At 40.3% G+C, this 27,659-nt stretch overlaps 1 protein-coding gene across 1 annotated transcript in view; it reads left to right on the forward strand.

Annotated features, from left to right (window-relative positions):
* The window catches only part of NDUFB10 (NADH:ubiquinone oxidoreductase subunit B10), a 145,988-nt gene that overhangs the window by 34,177 nt on the left and 84,152 nt on the right, over positions 1-27,659 (forward strand). The window contains exon 2 of the mRNA XM_044089112.1: positions 2,099-2,237. Coding sequence (XP_043945047.1) covers positions 2,099-2,237 — 139 coding nt within the window. The remainder of the gene's footprint in view (positions 1-2,098; positions 2,238-27,659) is intronic.

Raw genomic sequence — 27,659 nt, forward strand, 5'->3', positions numbered from 1 at the left:
AATTCGCATCAAGAAATGAAAGGTATTAATATTGGCGGCCCGAGGTAGTGAGCAGTGCTCATGCTGGTTTATAAAGTCCATTGAACATGTGGGAGAAACAGACAAATGTAGCTTTTGTAAAACCAAATTGGAAATGGTTGCACACCTCATTGCTGGCTGAGACATACCAATGGCAGAAGGACTGTACACTGAAAGGCATAATAATTTGGCAAGACTGTTGCAGTGGGGATTGTGCAAACATCATGGTATTGAGGTGGCCAAAAAACACTGGAAATGTGAGTCACAAAGCATCATAGAAAATGAAGAAGTTACATCACATGGGATCATCCATTACCAACAGTTCAAAAGATAGATGCTAGAAAACTGGATATAGCGGTCCAAGAAAAGAATACAAGAGTAGCATTGATCACTGAAATTGCCACACCCAGTGACTACAGTGTCTTGCGTACAGAGACAAAATCATAAAATATCAGGATCTGCAGGCAGAAACGAGAGCAATGTGGAAGAAAGATACCAAGACAGTTCTAATAGTAGTAGGAGCAATGGGTCTTAAAGAATTTACAATCATATTTAGATATGCTACCAATACATGTAACTCCATACGAATTGCAGGAGTCATTACTGGGCACAATGCGGGTGCTGCGAGGAGAATTACTGGCTGACCTCAAAGATCGAAACAATACTAATTTCATGAACTTTAATCATATTTGAGTTAGGAATGGGGTGGGGTTCATTCCCATCATGGTATTAGAAGCCCAAAGGACTTGGAGAAATTAAAAAATCGTGAATTCAAACACTTCCTAAAATAACATATACCCAATCATTGGCTATGCTCCTGCCATACTCCTGGCTAAGTCTACCTACTTTCTGACTGTATGTCCTATTTCTGCTCCTCAACTGTATCATATCCCATAGCTAATGTTTTTTAACACATGGCTAACTTTTTTTCTTATTCTTATATTAGCAACTAGATTGGACTTGGGTCCTAGGCATTCATACTGATCTTATTGTAACCATTTTTGTCACTCCTTGTTTAAAATATATCTCCTTAATTACTGTATGTTCACACACACTGTTTGTGTAACTGTATTTTTGTCTTTACCATTAATTAATATTTTTCTTCGACTACAATGTTAATACATCACAACCTCTATTAATATTGTAAATATTGGAATAGTATGCCATACTAAAACTAAATACTACTACGTATTTAGTTTTCTCTACTGTATGTCAGGAGCTTTCCTCCCCAGGTCTCTGCTGAAAATGGGCTTCTGGCCCAGTCGTACATCACCAGGTAAGCAAATATAATAAATAAAGCAAAAAGATCATTTTGTGCTGCTGCCACTCTGAGTATTGTACCAAACCCCATTAAGTGACCATTTTACCTTGCCAGGAAACAAGTATTATGATTGGCCTTTGTCTTTCTCTTGTGTACTTCCAGTGTACTGGGAATCCTTAACACCCCATTCTCCTCAGCAGAGTTTTCCCAATAACTCATAAAACTGTTAGAGATGGCACAGAGTTCTTCAGTGTTTGTATAATCTGCCTCACTTAGCTCTTGTAAGAGACTGTTTCTACCTTTTCTGACATCAATCAGTTCATGCACTCAAGAGATAATTTGGTTGCATCTTTCACCTCTTGGATCCTTACCCTGTTTTATTTTGAGATTTGAGCATTAAAACCCCATCGTCACATTTCTGTCCATTCATTAGATGGACCAGACCTAATAACTCTGTCCTGATTTGACAGTAGTAAACATACGTCATTCTACTAATTCTCCAATCCATTGTGTTATGTTTTGTGTACCCTTTGCAATAAACATGAACCTAGATGTTGTGTAGAGATGCAGAGTGGAGCAAGTTTCCCATTTAGTGAAAGGATTTGTTACCCTTTGACATTAAAAAATTTTAACTTTACTCCCAAAAAGGTGCTTTTCATTTATTGCTCATATTTGGAATCGATTGTTTATCTTATTAGGTACTGATGTAAACAAAACTGTGCCATACGCCAAGATTTTGTTAATCTTAGCTTTGCAGTGGTCTGTTAATAGTCCTGGTGTGAGTTTTTATGCTTCTGATGTAAATTTGTTTCTTTTTAGAATGGATAGAACGTCAGCAAGCAAAGAGAAAATTTTATTACTATCACCGTGTTTTCCGGCGTGTTCCAGATTTGACTAATTGCCTGGAGTATGACTACCCTTGTCAGTACGAGGCTGAGATGCAGTGGAGACGTGACTTGTATGTATCTGTGTAAATAGTTTATTATAATAAATGTTTGCAGTAGGGTGTGAGGGAATGTATGTGGTACAGATATTACCACATGCCCTGAGCTTGTACCTTGTAAACCCTGTGCATGAAATAATTTCTGTACCAAGCACACCCTGGAAATAATTTCTGTACCATGCACACCCCAAAGTGTGTTCTTGTTAAATGGGTATATATGTGTTTTAGTTTGAATTTTACATTTTGCAGTTTATCTGTGAATAATTATTTGTAGTGAAATAGTTCCTGTTTCGATTTTGACTAAGTGATTGCTGTCCAGGTTTATAATCTTGTAACCATGGGGAATTTTTAATATGAAATTCAGAGTAGTTATTGAAGGAATTGCTCTTTCAGAACTGCTGATTGCTGTTGCACAGTCCAGATTTTCAGTAGGTGCAGCATACACAACACTGTAATTCAGTTCTGGCAGGTGAGTGCTTGAGTTCTGGCAGGCAGGTGTCCTCATGTGAAGTCACCGTGCTTCACAAACATGTACACTGTTTTCTGGATAGGACAGCCTCACAAATATTAACAAGAGTAATCATTTTGTTGGCAGCTGTCAAGAACTGAAATAAAACCAGATTAACCTAAGCAGTAATGCATCCCCAGACATCACTGTTCTCTTTGTGCTGGAAAAATCTGTCGGGCCAAATGAAAGCAAGAATTTCCACCCCTACAGTACTAAGTCTGTTTCTGTTAAACCTCCCTCTCAAACAGAGTTCATAAGAATGCTAAACATAAACAGGTTCCCTTCTCTTCATTTTCTGAATCTAAGTCTGAAAATTAATTATGTGGTTTAGAAAATAGGTCAACAGTTGATTTCAGTGTCTGCTCTTATTGTACAAAGCCTTTTAGGCATTGTAACGTACAAAGATGTCTTGCAGATTTTAAGTTACATGCTGACTATACTTTGTGTCCGTTCCCAGTCATTCCTGAATTAGATAGATTGTTGGGGATATTTATTGTGGATGCAGAACAGACTGTGCTTTCTCTTCACATGCTCATTGCGTCTCTGCTGTGTTTTCTGCCAAACTGTCATTAAACTGTCTTCACCAACCCTTTGTATTTGTTGGCTGGAAGTTACTGGTATTTCCACATGTTAATGCCCATGTTTGGGCTGATGTCAAAGCCCAATGGTGGCGCACTGTTAAGTGTTAAATGCTTCTGACTTGATGGCTTTGCCATAGAGCATTCCTTTGGTCATGTTTTCTATGCCATTATTTCAGGCTATTATGAGCCTCTCTGCTGTGATGCTTGGGATCTCTGTGCCAATGCTAATGCCAGGTACATCTGTGCCTGTGCTGGTATGCCCAGCCCTGCACTAGTTGATGCTGTTGTTGTCAAGGTCAGCACCTGCTGATAGCTTTGCAATGGACTGATTTAATATTTATATCATCTTGATGTTAGCATTTGCTGAGAGCCCATGGCACACTATATTTTACTGAACCCATGGACTTTCCACCTGTTGTACAGCAAGTCAGTGAAGTCCAGGGTCTTTGACAACTCCTTCTCATGGGTTCTGCCCCCCAGAACACATCTCCACTTCTTTGGAACCATCCCCAGATACACTAAGGAAAACATTAAGAGAAGACACTTGGATTCTCCACATGAAGTCTCCAAGCCTCGATATCTACTAAAAGGAACCCCCCACCCCCACAAAAAAAAAGTAGTTAAGGGAGACCCTGGAAATTATGAGCCGTAGGAGAGGATGGCCTTTAACCCTGTGCCTTCCCACAGAGAAGGCTGTTTGGTCTATTCCAGTGGTCCTTGTTGATGGATATTTTGTTGGTGGACATGCTTAACTCAACGTCTTTGAAGTGGGGACGTCACAACTTTAGAAGCCCACACACGCAACCTTGCAATCCAAAGTGTCCTCTGAAAATTGAGTTAAAAAGCATAAACCAAAGTAACTCAAATATCTTGAGAACAGTAAATGTGTTAATAACATTATTTATACTTTATCAAAGGAGAAGTCTTACTTTGTGTGGTCTTCACATCGTGACTCTAGGTGTTGTCCTGCAAAGCCAGAATATTTTTTCTGAGGTTTCACAAACAAATGATGTAAGTCTTCGAGCTTGAAAATCGGCCGAGTCAGAGCCAAGGATCGGCTCGAACCCATATGTAAAAATGAAGGGCGAGATGGACTACCAACATGGAACGTTATGGTGAGTACATAACGTCTTTTTCACATCTTGGAAAACATTTTATACATTTTATTTTTTTTTTTTTATTGAAAATTTTAAGAAATATGAAGCATCTCACCTAACTGCATATCTTGAGAGAGAGTGCTAACAGTGCAAACATGAATGACTGTTTTCTTCGGCCTCCAGTCTTCTCCAATGTTTCACCTGTTGCTGTACAGCAGTCGTTAAGTCATTTAGTTTTGTAATCTTCATGGTGCACTGTACGATACATGCACGGTGACTAGGTATTTAATTACTAGTAATGTATTACTGGTACACTGTACGATACATGCACGGTGACTAGGTATTTAATTACTAGTAATGTATTACTGGTGCACTGTACGATACATGCATGGTGACGAGGTATTTAATTACTAGTAATGCATCTCCAGTGTAGTGCACTGTACATGCACACTGACTGTATTTCTCTGTCTCACATCATGACCCTCTATGTTTAACACTCTGAGTTATTCAACTGTTATTAATATTTTCATATCTCCATTGCAGGACATCATAGATATAACAGTCTTTATGTAATTTTCTTACTTGTATCCTGACAATTCTTATGCTAACTGTTATTAATTGGTAAGTCACTTGGTTATAGAAGACAGCCCCTGTAACTTTCAGGACATCAGCCATTAAATGGCAGTATTAGTAAAAGGTCAGTATGAATGAGATACGCTGGCCATGAATGTGACTTTATACAAACCTAGTACTGTGTCTTCAGTGCCCCAGAAAGTCACTTAAGTTCTTTAGCCTGTTAGAAAGTAGAATATTTAGTTGGGGATGGCCAAGCAGGACACCTTAGTTTCAGCAGCTGCCATAGGCTTCAGCACCCCAGGGCACCACGGTGTACCTTCCAGGTGAACAGTCCTGGGCTTCAGATTGTCTTAAGGATAATCTGTTTAATGCACATGCTACAATTTCCATGAGATTTGATTAAGAGATTGCAGCAGTCATTAATGCGGTTGTCGGACTGCCCAATTAAAGAAAAGCTGTTGTGATAATATATTTCGATTTCTTGCTCACAACTTATGATGAAGATGAGCTGTAACCTTGCTGAAGATTTGGCTTGTGTAGCAGGGTGTTGCTGGAAAACTATACTGCATGTGTGGCTCAGGGTCACAAACTCTGCTGAACACACACAAGCAGCAGTTATGAACTCCCCCTTTCTAGGGCCCTTGATTTTGTGTCCTAGGATCAGGGCTCACCATGAAAATATGAAAATAAAAAACAGTAAAAGTTTCTCTGCGATGGCCATTTTCAGATGTTTCATCCCTGTTTTCCAGGTTTTAGAGGAGCCAGCATCTAATAAACAATCTGAGAAGAACCTTAATATTCAGGATGTGTTCCAAGAAGGTCACAGTGCCATTGAAAAGAGTCCTTGGCAGCAACGCTGAGGCCTTGCTTAGCTGTCCAACTCTGTATGCAGTCGGGAGCTTATCTGCGCTTGCACCTTCCTACTTAGGAGTCGGTCTAAAAGGACAGTTATGTTCAGGCAGTAATGTCAACTTTCCATTCTTCATACGGCCACGTTCATAGTTGTTGCCCTTGTCTGACATCCTGTGCCATCAATAATGGCAAAAGTGAGGCGTTTAACCATCAGTGAAAGAAAAAACAGTGAGCTGTCCAGGCATTTCCAAAGACCAGACAGAGTCAGAATACTATTCCAGATTCTATTTTTTTGAGCTGGAGAAGACCAACGGCCTCAGGCCCACACTGGAAGGTGGATCAAACAGCCTTATCCTGAATGAAGGCTTTGGAGTGATCACAAATCAATCGGTCTTTCCATGCTTATTTGAAGGAAACTGGATGTTTTATTTTATTTTTTTTGAACCGTGGGATACCTTCCTCCCTGTCAAGATTGCCAAGGAGTCCAGGAGGTTTCATTTAATGCAGGGTAGGAACCGGTGATAGTTACTACAAGTTAAGGAGTTTCTCATTTTTGTATTGTTTCAGTCCACAGGATGTTCAAATGTTTGCTTGCTTGCCTGTTGTTCTTGCATGGATGACTGGCTCCTATCTTCTCCATCTGTTCATAACTTGATGTCCTCTTGGGGGTCTCTGCTGAGCTGAAGTGGTCCTTGTTTCTAGAAAAATATGTGAACTTTGCAAAATCTCAGGTACTCCCTATACCCAGTTGCTGATTTCATATGTTATACTTTTGCATATTAAGGCTTACATAACTGTATCTTTCAACAGACCAGATAGAATCCCTCCACAGGTTCTTATTATAATAAGTACATAACTTTTGTACGTCTTCCCTGGTAGGAACTGTTTCCTTTAAGACACTGACTGGTGCAGTCTGTGAACAGTATCAAGGGCTTCTCTATAAATACTTCCCTTTCCATAAATTGTATGTTGTAATATAATGCTTTGTGTGAGTTGTATCCATGCAGTTTGAGAAAGCACTGTAATGTATTACCTAAATGGCATTCAGTATGATTTGTGGTTGTTTTAAAAACATCATTGCCAAACACCACAGCAGTAAAAGGAATCCTTGTGGGGGGCTCCTTATAGACCCTCCTTATAGACTGCCACTTCACTGAATCTGTACTGCCTTAGTTTCTCTCCATGCCAACTGTTCTAATGGAGAAACATATACATTGTATTTTTCCTCCTTTGTGTAACAAAAAAGTGAATTCTTTGCCCTTCTGACAGCCCAGGTTCAATTACTGTCATGGGTAGAAGGCTGGTCTGATTAAGTGGAGCAGGGATCCTTGTGGTGAACAACAAAGGTATTGCAGTCAAAGCTTAGTAGTAGATGCAGATATAGTCCGACAGTTGTACAGGAGCAGGTAGAAATGCAGATCTGTGCCTCAAGGGGAGTGTGTGGGCTAAGAGCGCACATTCCTGTAAAGGGTAACTGTTAGGAACACAAAGCCATATCCTGAGGAACAGGTGAAGGAAACAGGTAATTAAAATGAAACGCCCACTATGTAATGGATTCACCATTGACTGGTGGCCAAAGTTTTACCTCTTAGCTCATTACCTAAAGCTTTTTTATGTCTCTAGTTTTGATGGGAACCCAACTGATGAAGGATCATAGAGGAAGGGGAACCTAACTGATGAAGGATCATAGAGGAAGATGAGGGAATTCTTATGTGAAGAGAAGGTGGATGATGACACCAAAGGTTGGTGAGGAGATTGAGTGATATTTTTCCTAGCTGTATGCAGGGGGCAAGATTTGCAATAAAGACCAGAGCAATGCTATGAAAACATGGCATGGGCTATCCACAAGTAAAAGGAGAGAACACTCTTCCTCTGAATTGGTCTTAGTTGAAATTTGTTTGCTTTCAATTTAATGCAGTCTTCTGTTATAGACGTTATTTTTGATTTTTTTTCCAGGTACCTTTTTACTTTTGAGACTTGTACATATTTTGCAGGGAGGATTACATGATTTGCTACAGTTTTCCACAGAGGAAAGCAGTGATACGATAAGGTTCTGAGAAAATCGGATAGCAAGTTTTTTGTTTCTTGTTTTTACTAGTAAGAAATTCAGATAAAGTAATAGTAGGTCCATCCTTATTAACAGGACTAATGCTGTCAGGTGTCGTTTTCAGATGCCAAATTGCATCTTTTACAGGCAACTAACCCTGCCTTAACACACAATGCTGTGCCTGGGAACCTTTCACACCCCATATCTGTTTAGATGCTGCGCAGCACTGGAAAAGCTATGTTATTTCTGGGGTATTTTTTAAACTGGTCAAAAAGTTGCTTTTTTCTGTACAATAATCTACGTATGGTGTCTGATTATTATTTTGTAGGTCTATTTCCTTTCTTAGATAAAAAGCCGACAAAGGTGAATCTTTAAGGTTCTACAGTCCTTAGTGGTACCAGCTGTGGTACACTACTGTAATCCATCTGACCAGTAAGCTACACTTTTGGCTTCAACTTAAGTACAAGTATATTTTCCAGTGGTCTTGTGCAACCTTTTTTCTAGTAGCAGAGAATATTCGTACTCTGATTCCAAGTAAACCAAACTAAATAATTTAGAAAATGACCCCCCATCAGTTATATCCAAAAGAAACTTAGTTTTAAGGTAGCTATCAGCCAAATTAGATTTTGCTACAGGTGCAATAAACCTTTTCCTTCTGAACCTAGGGCTCATACAACCAGCACAGTGGCACCTTTCAAGTCTGTTTTTGCAGTGTAACACAGGATAAAGTGTGCAGCAGCTACTTGGTCTTCACCAAGTACTTTGGCATGACACTAGAAGCTGGAATTTATCCTGGGCTAGGTCTTCCTTCAGAACTGTAGTAATTAAAGGTCTGTCATGGTCTGGTTCATCCTGGTCAACCAGTAGGACTTTGACCACAGCTACAAGAGAGTACAGCAGGTATAAAAAGCTTTAAGCTACATCTCCTCCTCTAACATATAATGCTCTGTACTACATTGCCTGTTCTGTACTTTTACTGCTTGTGTGAAGTAGAACAGTCCATAATGTTTTTCATTTTGCCATTTCTGTTGTCAGTGAAATCTTCCCAAATTGCTCTTAATCAGAACATAAGTTGTTCTTTCACTGCGTTATTTCAACTGGATCATGCTTTTCAGGTTAGATCCAACCATTTTAAGTTATTCCGCTGTCCAGTTTAAGGCTGCATTCACCTTCCTCCTTAACCTGTATTTTTATTTTGGGCCTCCTGTTGTACCACCTAGCCACTGCTTTTGCAGTTGTTTGTCTGCATTTGAATCTGCAGCTTTTAAAAGCAACTCAAGATTTGCAAAGCTTTGCATGTGTGGAACTTTGACATGAGGAAGCAGATTATTTTGAAGGCTATGGTGCCCAAACACAGTTTGAACCTACTTCCTGTGGCAGGTTCTCTCTACACCCATGTTTACTTTTTGCATTGTGCTGTGACCTGTGCTCTCTACACCCATGTTTACTTTTTGCATTGTGCTGTGACCTGTGGAAATTACAGATGGCTTTCAAACGCTTTGCATTATCTAAGTTAAGGTTGAGTTGGATATTGTCTCGTCCAATTTGGTTTCCATGGTGCAGACGGATGTAATTCTTGGTTACTAAACTTTATGTCTACCTTCTCATTTACCACAGTTATGGCACCACATCCCTCTGTTAAGAACCCTGAAAGCACCCACACCAAACTAGATGCATTTTCTTGCTACACTGCCCCCAGCAGTAATTATAATGTTGGGTCGAGCTTCAGATTCTTCATCACCCAAGGTTGAAATTGATAGGTCAACATCAGCATTGAGGCCAACACCCTTTGCACTGTCTTGGAAGTTTTTTCAGCCTTCAAGCCCTCATCCCCAAAAGTTGTAATGCTGATGACTCACAGATCTCTCAGAATCAAGCGGTCCATGCCAACTTTTGGTGCTGACATTCCCTAGCTTCTCAGCACTGTTATGGGTTTATATCACTTAATCGAATGCTTATTTAAACGACTACCTTTTTATCAAACTGTTTTTCTCAAGCTGTCTCTTCAGTGAAGTGTGTAATCATTGAAGTAAAAGACATTGACCACTTTTTGTTGGCCAACACCCAGACCTTTTGGTTTTGTGTTGTTATAGTACATCGTAGAATGTGCAGTAGCAAGTCACACTTCCCACCATCCAGTAATCGGTGAAAGTGAAATACTCATACTGATGGCGGCTTGAATGTTGATTGTCTGTTAGTAGTTTACCCTATTCCTCAATGTAATGTGATCTCTGAGTTGGTATATTTAATCTGTGGGGGGATGAGGGGTGCAGGGAGGCTGCACCCCCCCCCTGCAAAATGATTTAAAAAAATAGTTACAGTTTTTAACATCTTAATTAGTAAGGCTACGCCACTTTTGCACACACACTGAATTGCAAGGTGCTATACTGATAAAAAAACTAACAATATTCCAATTAAAGAATTTTAACTATAACTTTAATTTTATTCCAGTATTTAAAAAAATACTGAATTTTAAGCTTTACACAGTGCTTATGTGTTGCAGATATATTTCCATGTTCTGTAGTCATTTAGTGATGTTACATGTAACTTTTTTTTTTTTAAGTGGCCCACTAAAATTATTCAAGGATATTGTGTTTGATTATAGTCTTTAGCAAATTGGTAGTTCGGGGAAAACTGTTAGATGAAGAGGTATTAGTTTAAATAAACATTCGATTACGTGATATAGACCCCACTGTTACCGACTGGGGTCGGTCCTGATAATCTGATGTCACTGCTGTCACTGATCAAGATTTTGACGTTGGTGCTGACGTTGCAGGATTCACTGTTTGCATTTTCTTTGACACCTGCACATGATATGTACAACACTCTCAGCTGAAGCTTAAGATGGTCATAGACCTCTTTTTGAGCCTTCTGGAGGTTTCTGCATTTGGACACCGCATTGAAGGGTTAATGGCAGAAAACATGCTACGTTATTTGAGTACAAGTCCACCCCTTTTTTGCTCTCATTGGATCCCCCTCCGTGAGTGGGAGGAAGTTCTCCTACATGAGGAAGTACACAAACATTTTACTGGAATCGCCGGTATCGGACAGTAATGGTGAGGATAAGGCATATACTCCACTCCCTCCAAATGATGCCATATTTCAGATGTTGCAGTATTGGGGGGGGGGTAGTGGTCACTTCTAAGTTCCTGCAGAGTTCCCACAGGAGCTTTCTGAGTAATTCCTTCTGTGGACAGGATGGTAACTCCCATTTACCAGTGGAGCATGGAAAGACCTTGATGACCATGGTAGCCGAAAGACTAGATCTTTAGCCTCTTAAGGACCAGAACTGCTGGAGCCAAAATACTATAGTCGGCCTGGTTGCTGCAGTAACCTTAAAGAGAGCCACTACTGCCCAGTGCCCAGTCCTCCAGCATTCAGAGCAGGAATCTAGAAGACTGGCCCACTGTGGCAAGTGAGCATATACACTGAAGAAGGCTGTGTTGTTGCCAGCCGAAACCGGTCTGGTTATCTGTTCTTATGTTACTTATTTAATTATAAAGCATCTTTGATCACAGTTTGCTGGCTCCGTTTGTTTCTTGGGATTTTACTATAATTTGGTGCCGTACAATTGCCGACGTGCAGGAGGTCCGTTTTGAGTGTTACAGTGAGCATATACCTCTTCAGCTTCTTCTCATATGATGTAAAGTTCTAATGTCGTGAACATATCTATAAAATACTGTTTGGCCCTGTAGAACAGATGTGTAAAGCCCTTACTGAGCATTGGATATCCTATGTGTAACTAGCGCCATGGCAACTGGAGGGGCCAGGCAGGGAGGAGGATGTGAGTGAGCGGACAACACTGGCTTTCCCGTCCTGGGGGAGGGGGGGGTGTAGGCTTGCTGCAGTAGCAACATTAAAAGCCTTTACACTGCTTGGTCTGGAGATCGAATACATATGGACGGGTACATGCACCTCCCCAAAGTAGTGATTGTGGAGCTTGCAAGGCTGCCCCAGGGTGGGGAGGGTTAGGCCACATGTCTTGGCTGTAGTATGACGATGCCCTAGTGTTACTGATCTCATCATCCTCAGATGTAGGCTCAGTTGATCAAGGGAGGACGCCAAAGCTGATCCAGCAGACCTGATGAACTAGAGTGGCCACGGTTAGCCAGCTGCGGGAAAGGAAATGAAATAAATAAATAAATAAGCATGCAAAACATGTTTGGCTCGAATTTAGCTCTCCGCTTAGGGAGCTACATATTTACTATATTAAACGTCACTTTGCACTTGACTCACAATGTAGCGAATGGCTTAGCAAGAGCGTCAGGCACCAGAGTCCACTATATGCTTTTATCCTTAGTTTTGCTTGATAAATTTGGCTGAAATTTTTAACGTGCGAGATTTTTAACGTGCGAGATTTTTAATGCGTGCTTCCTTAATGCCTCAATTAATAGTACTGATCTGTTTGGTCCACAAACTAAAGACAAGTTAGAGAACAATGAGGCAGAAAGTGAGTCGCACAGTTGTTGGCATGAAATTTGAGACTTCGTAGTTCTCATTTTTAAGGGCACAAAAGAACCCATGTCAGCTCTAGTGCAGGTGTGGCCAATAGAAACACAGACTTTTAACAGTCTGCAAAAAATCCTTGCAGACGAGGGGGTAGAGTTCAGCATGAACATCCACCCAAAGATGATGATTATCAGCCCAAGCAGGGGTATCATGGTCCCCAGTCCAGGGGACTACAGAAACTTAATTCCTAAGGCCTTTCCCCACTTTCCAGCTCTGGAGGCATTTGGGGGTCATTTGTTCTGCCATCTTTCAGTGTGTATGACCATCGTGCAGGACTGGTGGATTTGAATAATAATATCCGAGGCTGCAGAATCCCATTTCACTCCTCCACTCCATCTGCACTTTTTTCCCCTTCTGGCAACCCACACCATCAGGATTGAGGAAGATAGAAATCTGCAGCCTTCTACAAAAAGGCCATCCAGGTGGTCCCAAGAGATGAGTGATGGTCTGGCTGTTACCTCAGATTTTTTCCCCTTTTCCTGGAAAGACCAGAGACATAAAGCTAATCCTGGAGCTCTGTTCACTTCAAATAGGTTGTTCCATATCACTGCAGTGCAATCAGCTTTTACTTGTCAAGAAGATACTGGATGTGCTGGACTTCCAAGATGCCTGCCTTCATTTTAAGATAGCAGTCAAGAAGGAGATGCCTTCTGTTCTGGTAGAGACTAGGTGCTTCAGTCAGACTTATCAAAGCTCTCGTGGAGTTTATGAACTGTATGGCATCATTTGCAATACAAGAGGCAGCAAGGTATCAAGAAGTTTCTTTATTTGGATGAGTGGCTCTTGGCTACACTGACTGTGTAGAAAAACTGATTTTTGCAGTGGATTCGCCTGTTAAACTTTTTAGTCCTTGGGGATTATGGAGAACATTTGTCTCGAAATCGGCCATCACAGAACCCCGGCTTCATAGGTTGTTCACTTGGTTTTCTGCATTACAAGGACGGTCTTTCTTTGTAAAGGATTCTGCCTATTCAACATGTGGCAGCTTAGTTCCTCCAGTCCTTTCTGTATCAGCGACCACGTCTGTTTCTGTGACCATATGTCTCAAGGCTGTAGAACCCCTGGAGGGCACAGTGTAACTGGTTCTGTTTGTAAGGAACATCATGAAAATTCTTCATTGGACCCTAAAACTGCAGCTGGGTTATTGTGACATACCAGGCCAAATTCAGATCTCTGAAACCTGTCTCCTCACCACTTCGAACATCATTGTTGGCATTACTTACTCATCCTTTGCAGTGACTGTTGCTATGGGCACCTCTGATGTCTGTTCACAGCTAGACACCATTTTGCACGTCCGTGTTCTCAGGATGAAGGCAGACTTTCTCACTCTGCAGGCATTCCAAGAGTTCCCCCCTTTTTTTGGGGGGGGGGGTTACCATAAACTTGAGTACACTCCAGCCATGTTTTTCCATCCAGCCATGTTTTTCCATCAGCGAGCAGGGTGGAACTGCTTTAAGTGCCCTTTGTTGAGAGGCTCAAGAAATTAACTATGACCTATGGTCACTTTGTGATAGCTGCCCCCATTCCTGAACAATCCATCTCCCCAGTGAACAGACTCTGCCATTGCTTGTTGATAAAGCACAAGTGATCTGTCAGCTGATCAGTAGCACATAAACTTTTCCATTAGTGGTTGAAGCATATTGTTGGCTGTTTGTATCCTTGACCATCACCAAGTGTGAATTCTTCACATCCTTGACCAACACCAGTTACAGAAGTATTTTTTTTTTCGTGCCCCCCCTCTTTTTGGAGCTGTAACCCAAGGATGCTATAGCGTAAGCATAGCCTTTAGAGCTCCTCTGCCCAGTTTACCACAATTCCCAGATTCCAGCAGAAAGCCAAATGGAACAAGTCCATGGTCATTCATATAGCCCCTTTTTGACCTTTACAGGTATGTTTCCCCTTGCTTTGGCCTCATCTTTTGGAAATGCCTATTAGACCGAGGTGTTTCAGAACCTTTCTATCTCACCCATCTGGCAAGTCTAGCCCATAGCTACAGGAGTCTGGTTGACCACACACTTGCCCCACTTCCATTGATGAAAAGTAGTGCTGCATACTCTCTTAACATTGTCCATCTCCTCTCTGCTGATCAGTTGCCCATTGTACCAGAAATGTACAAGTTACACTTTTTTTTTTCTGTTTGGACACCTCCAAGGAGTTTGATACTTTTTGTGCTCCATTACCCCAGTCCAGTCCTAGGATATATCCATCAGTATCCCAGTCCAGTCCTAGGATATCTCCATCAGTACCCCAGTCCTATCTCCATCAGGGGGTCTTATTTATCCTTCCATTAAGGTTCATATGTCTGCTATCTCAAACTTTCATCAAGGAATTTTCAATTCCTGGTCGGTATATGATCCTGATATTTAGGTCAGTTATAAAATGGAAACCTTTCTTGTTAACCTGAAATGTTTTAACCTTTTTTGTTTTTGTTTTAATGCATATCTTACACTCACCAAAAATCTACATATTTAACAACTTTATCAGTAAATTGTAATGCATATAACTCTGGCAGTGCAGATATCTTGCATATCTTTTGGGTCTAAGCACCAAATGTGAAATATGTTACATTATAACATTAAAATGATTTGTGCCACGGTGGTACGGTGGTAGCGTTGTTACCTCACAGCAAGAGGTTCTCCCGTTCGATTCTTGGCTGGGCTTGGGAGTGCCTTCTATGTGGAGAGTGCATGTCCTCCCCGCTGTTGGGTATCGTTCGAAAGACATGCGTGCGTAAATGGGCATGCCTTCGTTGAAGGTTGGGCATCGTGCTGGCACCTCGGTATTTCATAAAAATCTACTGCCAGTTATTAGCAGACCGGAGTTCCGCTGTGGCGACCCCTTACCGGGAAAAGCCAACAGACAAACAACACTAGCATTAAAATGATTTAAGTACTTATAAATTGGAAAATTGTAATTCTACATATCCTCCCCAAACTAATATAAAAACATATTTTTTTGTATCACAAAAAAGGTTAACTTGTCATATCCTAGCTAATATACACTTCCCACTTCAAAAAACAAATGTTCAAATATGTAAAAATGTAGTGGAACAATCTTGCAAACTCTTGTTAGGAAAAATCTATACACAATGTTTAATTCAGATTCCATATCACACTTTTTAAAAGTTTCTTGCAGGTGTGTTTCATATAGGCTTTCCTTTTGTACGTGTTTTGATTTGTTTGAGTCATTTAAACAGCAATAAGTAGTATTCAACAGTCAGTAACATTTATTATTGGAGTTTACAATATTTACATTGTTAAATGATGTATATTCGCACCGCTGGGTGGTACATTGGCCTTAAATGATTGTTACTGTTGTGACACCCTGAACCCATGTATAGAAATGGGGAAAAAGGGTTGTGGATGGATGGATGGATGAATTATGTAGACACATGTGCATATATGTACATATTCATAAATGTGTATATATGGTGCCTGTACATAGGCTCTGATTCCAAAAGACTTGCTTTCAGTGTAAAGGGTCATGTAACACTGAGAGCAGGTGTTGTGGAATCTAGTTCCTGTAGTAAGCCTGTGTGTAGATTGGTCTTACACTGAAGTAAGCAGGTCTTTCGGAATCGGGGCAGATTTGCACTGAAAGCAATTTGGAATCTGGCCCATAATTTGTAATAGTTATCTGTTTGTACAAATGCATATAAAGGGCAAATAACTGTCAGGGTGTATTTGAGAGAAGGAATGTGGCTGGTGGGGTTTACATTTAGTAAGTACTGCCAGACAGTGGAGTTTGAGAATTAGTTAACAAAAATTATATATTTAATAGGAAATATTATCTTTAAAAAGAGTTAAAAAAAAAAAAAAAAAAAAAAAGAGCACTTGGAGGCACCAGATGAAAGGAGACACCACTTCTGAAGCAGTCCTGTATTAACACTTAATGAAATCTGTGTTTTCATCCTCTAAACACCAGGACTTAATCAGATATAACGTCATTACAAATTCTCTTAAATACCGTAATCCTATCACCAAAACAGTTATTACAATAAAACAATTTATTTAAGAGTACTTTGAGGGGTTGATGAATGAAGAGAATGAGAGGGAGAGAAGGTTGGAAGATGTGCGGATAGTGAATCATGAAGTGCAGTGGATTAGCAAGGAGGAAGTAAGGATAGCTATGAAGAGGATAAAGAACAGAAAGGCTGTTGGCCCAGATGACATACCTGTGGAAGCATGGAGGTGTTTAGGTGAAATGGCAGTGGGGTTTTTAACCAGATTGTTTAATGAAATTTTGGAAAGTGAGAGGATGCCTGAGGAATGGAGAAAAAGTGTTTTGGTACCGATTTTTAAGAATACGGGTGATGTGCAGAGCTGTAGTAACTACAGAGGGATTAAATTGATCAGTCACAGCATGAAATTGTGGGAAAGAGTAGTGGAAGCTAGATTAAGAAGGGAGGTGATGATTAGTGATCAGCAGTATGGTTTCATGCCAGGAAAGAGCACTACAGATGCAATGTTTGCTCTGAGTGTGTTGATGGAGAAGTACAGAGAAGGTCAGGAGGAGTTGCATTGTGTTTTTGTAGACTTTGAGAAAGCATATGACAGGGTGTCTAGAGAGGAGTTGTGGTATTGTATGAGGAAGTCGGGAGTGTCAGAGAAGTATGTAAGAGTGGTACAGGATATGTACGAGGGTAGTGTGACAGCGGTGAGAGTGACGGATGCGTTTAAGGTGGAGGTGGGATTACAAGGATCAGCTCTGAGCCCTTTCTTATTTGCAATGGTGATGGGTGATGGATAGGTTGACGGACGAGATCAGACAGGAGTCCCTGTGGACTATGATGTTTGCAGATGACATTGTGATCTGTAGTGAGAGTAGTGAACAGGTGGAGGAGACCCTGGAGAGATGGAGATATGCTCTAGAGAGAAGAGGAATGAAGGTCAGCAGGTCTAAGACAGAATATATGTGTGTGAATGAGAGGGAGGATAGAGAAATGGTGAGGATGCAAGGAGTAGAGGTGGCGAAGGTGGATGAGTTTAAATACTTGGGGTCAATAGTTCAGAGTAACAGTGGGTGTGGAAGAGAGGTGAAGAAGAGAGTACAGGCAGGATGGAGTGGGTGGAGAAGTGTCAGGAGTGATTTGTGACAGACGAGTACCAGTAAGAGTGAAAGGGAAGGTCTAGAAGAGGGTAGTGAGACCAGCTATGTTGGCTGGCTTGAACTCCCTCAACTCCTTCAATGGTATCAACTCTCACTCACCCACAAACTAGTAAACCATCCACTAAATGTCCCATCTCTCCAGAATCTACTCCAACCCTATCGCACCACCAGAGCACTAAGATCCAGCAACAAAAATCACTTGCAGATCACTAAAACCAATAACTCTGCTGGGGAAGCACTATTCTTTTGCACCATAGCCAAATTATGGAACTCCCTCCCATCCACAATTACCTCCATACCATCATGCACCCACTTCAAAACTTTACTAAAAGCGCACCTAAAAACATACTGGCAATGCCCTTGCAACTCCCACTCTCATATCACCCACCCCATCCAATCACTACCTTTCTTTCCACTCCACTAACTACCTTGATTATAGCAAGCGCAGATGCTCATAAGCCTAGTACTTATTATACAGCAGGAACTTCTTATTGTAAGATTTGTTAATGTCTGTTATGTACTTCACAGATAAAGATTCTAGTTGTTTACTGATGTACTATGTTCTTCATCTGTAAATATGTTGTAAGTATTTGCTATGTTAAATTGTTAATCGCTATGTAATCCAATGTAACTACTGTCCGTTTATTTTAACTGTGGAGCTTTTCTCCCCGGGCCTCTGCTGGAAATGGACCTACGTCCAGTTGGACACTCCCGGTCAACAAATGTAAATAATTAAATATGGGTTGGAGACAGTGGCATTGACAAAAAGGCAGGAGTTGGAGCTGGATGTGGCAGAGTTAAAGATGTTAAGATTTGCACTGGATGTGACGAGGGTGGACAGGATTAGGAATAAGTATATTAGAGGGTCAGCCCAGGTTGGAAGGTTTGGAGATAAAGCCAGAGAGGCAAGATTACTTTGGTTTGGACATGTGCTGAGGAGGGATGCCGAGTATATTGGGAAAAAGATGCTAAGGATGAAGCTACCAGGTAACAGGAAAAGAGGAAGGCCTAAGATAAGGTTTATGGATGTGGTGAGAGAGGACATGCACATGGTTTGTGTGACGGAGCATGATGCAGAGGACAGGAAGAAATGGAAACAGATGATCCACTGTGGCGACCCCTAACGGGAACAGCCAAAAGAAGATGATTTATACTTCAGACCACTAGATGGCACCACTATTAATGGAAATAGGTTTTAGGTCATATTACCTATTTAATGAGATTTATACATATTCTTTCAGGCTTTTCAAAAGATTTATTTATTGTTTTTGTATAGATTGTATAAGATCAATCAGAGGTGTTTTATAAATTCACTTGTTACTATTTTTTTATATGACTATTCAGTGGCGGATTTAGGCCTTGGCGCAGGGGCGCGCGCCCTCCCCTTTGTTTTTTTTACGCACCCTTAGTAAGTGAGTTGAAATGGAGTTTGTAACTGCTATATTTGGGATGATCCCAAATATAGCAGCTACAAACTCCATTTCAACTCATGATCTCTAAACTCAATGTCACATGGTAACTCATTTTTTCGTATTAATCCGAAGCCTTCTAGTGCTACACTACATACATGCCCTCCTCTTCTAGTTTCAAAGTACTTCCTAATGTAAGATATGTGTTCGTGTAATGTATAATGATGACGGGCAAAACGCATGCGTACGCCTAACCGTCATTGTCTCGTTTTAGTTTTCTAAGGCCTAACACCGGAGCGCGCTTATAGGTAGGCGAGGCAGTGCTGGAGTAATGCTTGAACCTACGTTAATGGTAATAATGACAGTTGTAATTCTTGCTGTTGTTCATGTATTACCCCAACACTCTGAATTATATCGCAAGTTAAACTTTTGCACATTCATTCCTCGTTCCCTGGCTTAGTAAACCGTAAGGATTTGTTGTCAGGCACTGCCAAGATGCCCTTTAGTGATAAAGTGCACACAACACTCCCTTCTTTCGTTAAATGCCCGCGGGTATAGCACCCACTTCAAGTATTGTTGGGATCACCATTATATTGAGTACTTTCTGGATGTATGGCTATATTTGGGAGGACAGCGGGAGTTGCTGAGGAGCGAATGGCTGGTTGTTGAGTAGAACAGGGCGGAGATTATTACTGGCCCAGTGAGAGTATCACTTTGTTTTATATGCAATGGAAGAGTATTCAAGCGACGGGCAGAAATTGGGTAATAAATACATTTGACTCTTCAGCCTGTCTTATTTATTTGTTGATATAGATGCAAGTTATTAGTTTTTCACTTTTGTGAAGCCATTTGTTTTGTGGAGGTGTTGGCGTTAAAGGAGGTTTTTACAGCATGGAATTCTAGTCATAAATAATTTTGCAGCAAACTTTAAGAGGCAGAGCATAGAAAGAGAAGTTCAAGCCTGTCTTGGTAATTTATGTTCTTTAGTCTGGTAATCTTTTTATTAAGAACTTCTGAGGATTTTCTTAATGTGCAATGTGTTTTTTTAGTTATATTTTGAAAGGAGTATTGTATTCTGCAAGATTTGATCATGGCAGAGTATAATGGAATACTAATTTTTTGAACCAGTATTCTTTTGACTACCTTTAGATATTAATAGGATTACACAGAACAATATCCTAACTATTGCTATTACTAAATGTTGACAAAAGGGCAGGAAGTTGCCTATGATGATGCCAATATATTCCCTGGCACAAGGAAGTATCTGAAGTACTTCAAGTAATCCTGACAGTTTGGTATATGAGTGTGGGAGTGCTGTTAATGCTGTAAACTGCTTAGAAGATTTGTCTACTAAGGGTTTAAATGTTATACTATGTTTAATTTAAGCCCATTTCTAATATACCACTGATCCGTGTGGTGTAGCCCTTGCTATAATAATATGCTACTGGATAATATGCAAATGGAATTATCAAACTTGCGATCACTTGAAAATATAGTAAGCCATATATATCCGTGTCAGTGGAGCAAATATTCAAGAAGTAGATGCTGAACAGAAAGGGTCCCAGTACTAAGTTTTGAGGAAGGCCACTAGCCTCCTTTTGCTTTTTGAGGACACAACTGCCACTTTAACTACAAGGGTTTGAACAGTCAGACAATTAGCATTTCATCTTACAACATAAGTGTCTACATTTAAGCCTTTAAACTTATTTACAATTTCAGCACTAGAAATATGTCAAAGGCCTTGGCCAGAACCAGATACACTATAAAAATTGCACAGCTGCTCTTTACAGCTTCACTGACTTTCTCAAAGAAGTTTGCTAAGCTAAGTATATATGATCTATTTTTTCAAAAAAACATATTTTTGTGGGTCTGGAACAATATTTTTATATTGGAACTTATGATATCCGATACAATATACTCCATGGTTGAGCAAATGAGCATACCTACACTCAGTTGAGCCACATATGTAACTGAGCAGATGCCAATTGAATTTTTAGTACTGTGATATGCTTTAGTACAGTTAGTTGGGCTGTGGGAGTTAGCAGTGCAGTTTTGGTATGGAATGTTTTTCCCCTTTCTCCACTCTAGTATGACCATGAACTTGGTATATGCATGTTAGGAGTGTGAGTGGAGCAGGACTCCACATAGAGGGTGCTTGAAGGGCTTCACTTTAAAAAAGACTTTCTGTGGGTTTCATGAACAATCGTGTAGGTTTTGGGTGAAGCCTACATGATGTTTAAGTGTTAGCGGGATGAGCAGCAGCGCTAATCACATGTGCATGTTGTTCATCATGCTTACATGAATAGAAACACATTTTCATGGCTACCATCAGTGTTGGTGGCCAGGAAAATGTGTTGAGCAGCATTAGCACACACAGTAAACTAACAAGCTTGCCTGTGGGCAAACCTGTTAAGTGTGCTCACGCAGACAGCATGAAAAGCTACACAGGGCAAATAATGCAAGCTGTGCTAGGCAAGGAAACGCACTGAGTGTAATGTGCACATAAATCAAACATATAGATAGAGAAATAAGTAAGTTGAGTTAACCACTGTTGGTGTGGCTTCCTGTTCACTGCAATGTCTTTATGAGCTGTACAATAGAGAAGAGACACAAAAGCATATTGAATAACAGTCTTGGCAGTGACCTGCATTCTATATCATTTAAAGCTGATGGGTCAGTATAGGTACACAACTAAGGGGTGTCAGCATTTTTAAACTCATCCTCCCTTTGTCTAAGGAGGTACTCCTTGCACTGTTTCAGGTCACTGTAGTGGTGATGACAATTCTCTGCAGTGCATAGGATGCCAGTTGCACTAGAAACAGCCTTGGCTAATCTGTTCCAAGCCTCATTCTTATACTGAGACTCAGTATAGTCCTCCTATGGCTGTAGCACTTCTTGAGGAGTGCCAAAAAATCCTGGACTCCTCAACATCTCACCTCTGTGCTCTAAATTCAGGACCATCATCTTCCACACCAGCCATGTCTACAGAAGTCAAGTGGTAACTCTATTTCTGAACTGGCACCAAATTCCAGTCTCGTGTTTAACATCTAGTGTGCAAACATGCACAACCATGCCAAATGCATTTGTGTGATGGAAAGCGCAAAGTGGCATTGTTATAGAGAAAGGTATTTTTTCAAACAGCAATAAAGGTGGGAAACATGGCAGTGAGATTTGCCGTGTGTGATGCTCAACGTGTTCACACTTCCTCAGATAGTCAGCTCTGACATAGTTAATGGCTTGGCTTCTTATGTCTGGTGTTTTGGAGGTTGAATAAGATGACTTGGCACATACATTTCTGGAATCAATCACTGAGTTAGTTGACTAATGGGGGAATCAAACCTATGGAAGAAATAATGCATACATTTCAAGCAAGTTAAGTATTTGTCAGTGCTACAGAAGAGCTCTATTTAAACTGTGTTCCTTACAGATAAACTGCATTCAGTATGAAAGGAAATATACATCAGCTAGGCTGTATGCATATGACTTTTTAGGAAGTCCCGTGAAATGCATTCCCATGAAAGAGGCATTATTACTGTTTGTAAATGTATGTCAGATGTATAGACTTTGATGAGCTGATTAATACAGGATGGGCATGATACATGCATACTTCACTACAAATACTGTCCTAAACATAGAGTTGGACTATGTGAGGACAGAAGATGATTTTAACTTAAGTATTCTGCCATCATAGATATGCAAGTGCATTTTAAGTCATTATCATAATTATCCTGCTTATAGAATTGAAAACACATTCAACTGTGTTTCATAACTGAATCATTAATGAGATATGCTACCTAGAAAATTTTATTTATATCAGCGCACTAATGAGACATTTCTTGCAATCACCATAATTATGGTGGCCATTTGTATGTAGTGTTACCTTCCTAATCAAAGTGTTGTTAGAAAGTGCATTCTCACACCCATTGTAAAAATAAGTATTCTCTGGATCACCTGTGTTTTGTCTCTAAAGTCAGTGCACTTACACTTAGTGCTACAGACAGTTAAACAGGTGGATGTTCTCCGCTCAGTACTGTCCAGAGTGCTGATGCCTGCTCATCTCCACTAAACCTGTTTGCATTACAGAAGGCTACCCAAATAACATTATTTACTTTTTTCCTTAAGCATGTAAGCTTGATTATCCGATGCTCAACAGTGTGAAAGTACATAAGGCAAGAATCATAAAAAAAAAGCATATGAAGTTCTGATGAAAGTAAATCCTAGATCTTGAGTAATAGTTTCCACATTCCTTTCACATAGCATGGATTTGAACTGCAGAGCAACTCTGTTATGAGTCCAAAGTCACTGGATTTCAGAAAGAAGTATGCATCAGGCACACATCACTCAGTCATTAGTAATAACATGCAGTGGTGACAAACCTGTTGTGCTAGTGAAGATTACAGAAATGAAATTGTTTACACTTTCTTTCACATGTGAGCCCTGTTTGTGCTCTGCTAAGCAGTGTGGAAATTACACAGGCAAAAAAAACATATATGACAATTTATATTCCACACAACAAAACATAAGTTACATTTTCACATCTGCTGCAAACATTACAAGCAGCATGTAGCTGCAAGCTGGATTCAAACTCTGCATCCTCTTTCCTAGTTCTTTAAAATCATTTCAGTCATACTGTGCTGTAGAGAGGTATGTACTTAGCTGAAATGTATAATTTCTTCTCTTACTGCTATTCAGAGTGTTGTAACAAAGTGCACCTGTGCTACTCTAAAATGCACTACTGATGGCATGTCAAATTACATTTCTCAGTTTGTACCTTGGGCAGTGGACTCTGGTTCACTGCTTTGAAATGCTGTCAGTCAATAGTGCCCTTTGCCAAAATCACACACATGAGGAACAGAAAAATGTCAGTAGTAACAAATATCAGGGAATAATAATGAAAATGCAGGCTTGTGCAGTTTGCTAGATCTGTGTGTTACAACCTGATCGCATGCTCAGGAAATGGGCATTAGCTTGGTTAGACAGCACATTATCGGGATTTGAACCCTCACTTCAGTGCAATGACAATATGGGTAGGTGCCTGGCATGCAAGAGGGCGGGGAGGGATGCACAGCAGACGTTAATGTAGTGATTCCATGGTTGTCGTACGGAAGCGGAGCAATAGATCTCTGGAGGGAGGAAACCTAAAAAATGGTCGGGCAGGCGCGTCGATGATGCTCAAAAAGCAGGACATTACTACAGTAAGTACGTTCCTTGTACGGGGAATGAAAAAAATAGCTGCTTCTTAGGTCTTGTTATAAAAAATTGCTTTTTAACTGTCTCAGTTGAAATCAGAAAATATACAACAAAAGTGGTACACAGTTAAGAACGTACCTCATTTGCTTGTACGTTTTCCAGTTTCAGCCCACAGAAGACTTGATAACCCTAAGATCCAGAATGTCTCTTCTAACGCATCTCCCATCATGACTACAAATCTTTCAGACAGTGAGACCGAGAGAAGCTTGTCCGAGGAACAGCTGAAAAAAAAAAAAGAGCACAAGGTACTTGAAGGACAGCTATTGTACACTTATTTTTATTCTTTGTAGCTGTTCTTTACATCCAGGATATGACTGAACTGGTCGCTTTAAGAATAGCAGCCTGCTAATCTATTAGATAAACGAAATCTGTCAAACTTTACCCCACGTGGCGGACTCGGAAATGAAGGTTGCTAAGCCAAATACTGCTGACGTAGCTGGAAGACTACTGGTAGACATGGCGGATGGTTTGTGTAAGCCGGCTACAGGTAATAATGGTACCCTTGTGCCAGATTCGGATGAATTAGTCCGATCAGTGACACTATACCGACGTTGTCATTGGCTATTTCATGGCACGGAACTGCCATTCTTGGCTGGGTTTTACCCTTCTTGGTTATACCTTTGGCTTGATACTTATGGGGTATCCGAGTACCCCGAGGCCAGGTTCATTGCTCTTGCAGTAATTGGTATTGTACATGTTCTCACTGTGTTATCGGGGCATTGGTCGGTGCACTCACACTGTTTGCTCACCTGCACTAAGGTAAGAAGAACACGTCATCATTGTTGTAGTGCCTCAGGTGGGGCAGTTACGTGAATAAGATTTCACATGATTTTCCCTTCTCCAGTGATCTTTACCTATATAGTCACTTATTTATTTTGGCTTTGCAGGACTGATTTAATTTATGTTTTGTAACATGGAATACTTTAATGTGTAGATACTTTTTTCTATGGAACAAAGAAAAAGTTCAATACCTTGCGATTATTTTTATTGCAGTCAGATGTCTGAAGTTTATGTAGAAGTGGCTATAACTACTGGCTGAGGTGGGGCCTCCTGTGGATGAAAATAACTGACTCTTTTATTATTAGTTTGGTTTAATCCATCACTAATTTGGCTTTGCAGGACTGTTGTGAGTTTGCATGATGTAAGATGGAATACGTTTCTGTGTGGAAGTAACTAACTTGAAGCACATTACTTTGACTATGATTGTTGTTATTTTTTCACAATCAGATATTTGAGGTGTACAGAATCAGTATAGTAACTGTAATTGATTGGTATAGAGGCTTACTGTGAAAAAAAGTGACTCATCCCTGCTGTTGTTTGATTACTGTTAATCAGCACTCACTGATTTGCTGTAACAGTATTAGCATCACATAATGTATAATATTTGTTGAAATCAGTATAAAGTTAGTTTTATATGATTGCATTTAAAAGTAACAAGTTGGCTGTGATTTGTTTCCTGTTGCATCACAAGCATCAGCATTGCACACAAGTGTTTGTCTCCAAGGGTCTGCCAAGAGCAGGATGTGTATGAAAACAACTGCGCATTGGCACAGTGGTACAGTGAGTAGTATTGCTATCATCTTAGCACTTGGCTATAGTTGAGTTCTTGAGTGTGGCTTCTTCTTTGTGGAGTTTGCATGCCTTTCCTGTCTCTGTGTCAGTTTATCCATATACTTTGGTTCCTCCAGCACCTCAAAGCTATGACATAGGTGCATTGGCATGCATCTGTCTGTATGAGTATGTGTGCATGCATCTACTGACAGTGGTGACTTTTATGGGTAGTTTCAGTATGTGAGCATTTGTGGATTTAAGTGCGAGATCAAAAATAATGTCACATATTTTATCTGTGGAGCCGCTCTTTTGCATAGCAGTAAAAAAGATTAGCAAGTGAAAAAGAAAAAAAAGAAAATTTATCAAGTAACTATCTTTCAAATATAAAGCCATAAATGCACCATCTAACAGTCAGACTCTCAAGAGCTTTTGGCAACCTGGTGGCCCCCACATCCCAGGCTATATGAGTGTATCCTCTGCTCTGAATATCGTAGAGTCTAAAACCTGCCCTGCTCAGAGGTGTGCACAAAAGATTGATGTAGTGTGTGTGTGTGTGTGTGTGTGTGTGTGTGTGTGTGTGTGTGTGTGTGTGTGTGTGTGTGTGTGTGTGTCTGTGCGTGCGTGTGTGTGTGTGTGTGTGTGTGTGTGTGTGTGTGTGTGTGTGTGTGTGTGTGTCTGTTCTGGGGGATGGTGTTTTTATTATTTGTTTAACTTTCATTACAGATCTCAAAGATATGCACAGAAGGTTGTTATAGATTATGTAGGGTCAGTGTTTTGTAGGGTCAGTGTGTTTTAAGTGCAACAACTTGGGCTACACTGCTGTGAATGTTATTTTTCCCCACCTTCTTCTCAGTCAGACATTAGATCTGTATACAGATAGCTACATTTTTGGTAGTAAGTATAAGGAAACATGCTGTTTATATGGGTATGACAGCAGCAGCATGAAGTATGTTATTGCATTCTGTTTAACTTTCACTTTCATCCCACTGTTGACAATGGATTGGTACACAGAAGGTGGATGTCTTTTTGGAGGCAAGGTTAAACAGACATGCTGTATAGATGTTTGGCAGTGGTCAGCTGAAGTATAAATGCAGCCATTTGTGCCTTGACTTTCATTGCAAAGTAAAAGTACAGGAATATACAAAAAAGTGACCATTTTTTAGGGGAGGAGTAGGGAGGCAGGCACTACTCCAAAATATGACGTGTATTCCTCATTAATATTTGTCCTCTCAATTTATTATGAACTGTTATTTTGTCAGAAACAGTCCATTTCTTAATTGAAAGAAAAATATTGACTTTCTTTTCTTACTCATGTTTTTGTAAGTCAATGGTTAAAAAAAATTAAATGCACCTCAGAACAATCATAACCCTGTAACCATCCCCAGACAACTAGGTTAATTTAGCTATTTATTCTACAGTTCTTACAGTGCTCTCTTGGCCTGTTAGGGTGTGTTGAAATAATGCATGAGAATAGGAAAGTTGAAGAGAAAGACAGGTGAAAATGTTGTTTTAAAAAAAAAACTCCAAGAAAAGCACCAGAAAGTATCCATAATGCTCAGCAGTTCAGGGGTCAGTTATTGTATAAATACTAAACATTTAGAGAAAAAAAAATCACTTCTACTCATGCCAGACAGAGCAGGTAAAATCAAACAATATCAACCATGGATTATGAAGTTTGCAGATGACATTGTGATCTGCAGTGAGAGTAGGGAACAGGTGGAGGAGACCCTGGAGAGGTGGAGATATGCTCTAGAGAGAAGAGGAATGAAGGTCAGCAGGACTAAGATAGAATATATGTGTGTGAATGAGAGGGAGGATAGAGGAATGGTGAGGATGCAGGGAGTAGAGGTGGTGAAGATGGATGAGTTTAAATACTTGGGATCAACAGCTCAGAGTAATGGTGAGTGTGGAAGAGAGGTGAAGAAGAGAGTACAGGCATGATGGAGTG

The sequence above is a fragment of the Protopterus annectens genome, chromosome 12.part0 (genome assembly GCF_019279795.1).
Source record: "Protopterus annectens isolate FY-2018-M chromosome 12.part0, PAN1.0, whole genome shotgun sequence".
In the NCBI taxonomy this organism is placed as follows: Eukaryota; Metazoa; Chordata; order Ceratodontiformes; family Protopteridae; genus Protopterus; species Protopterus annectens.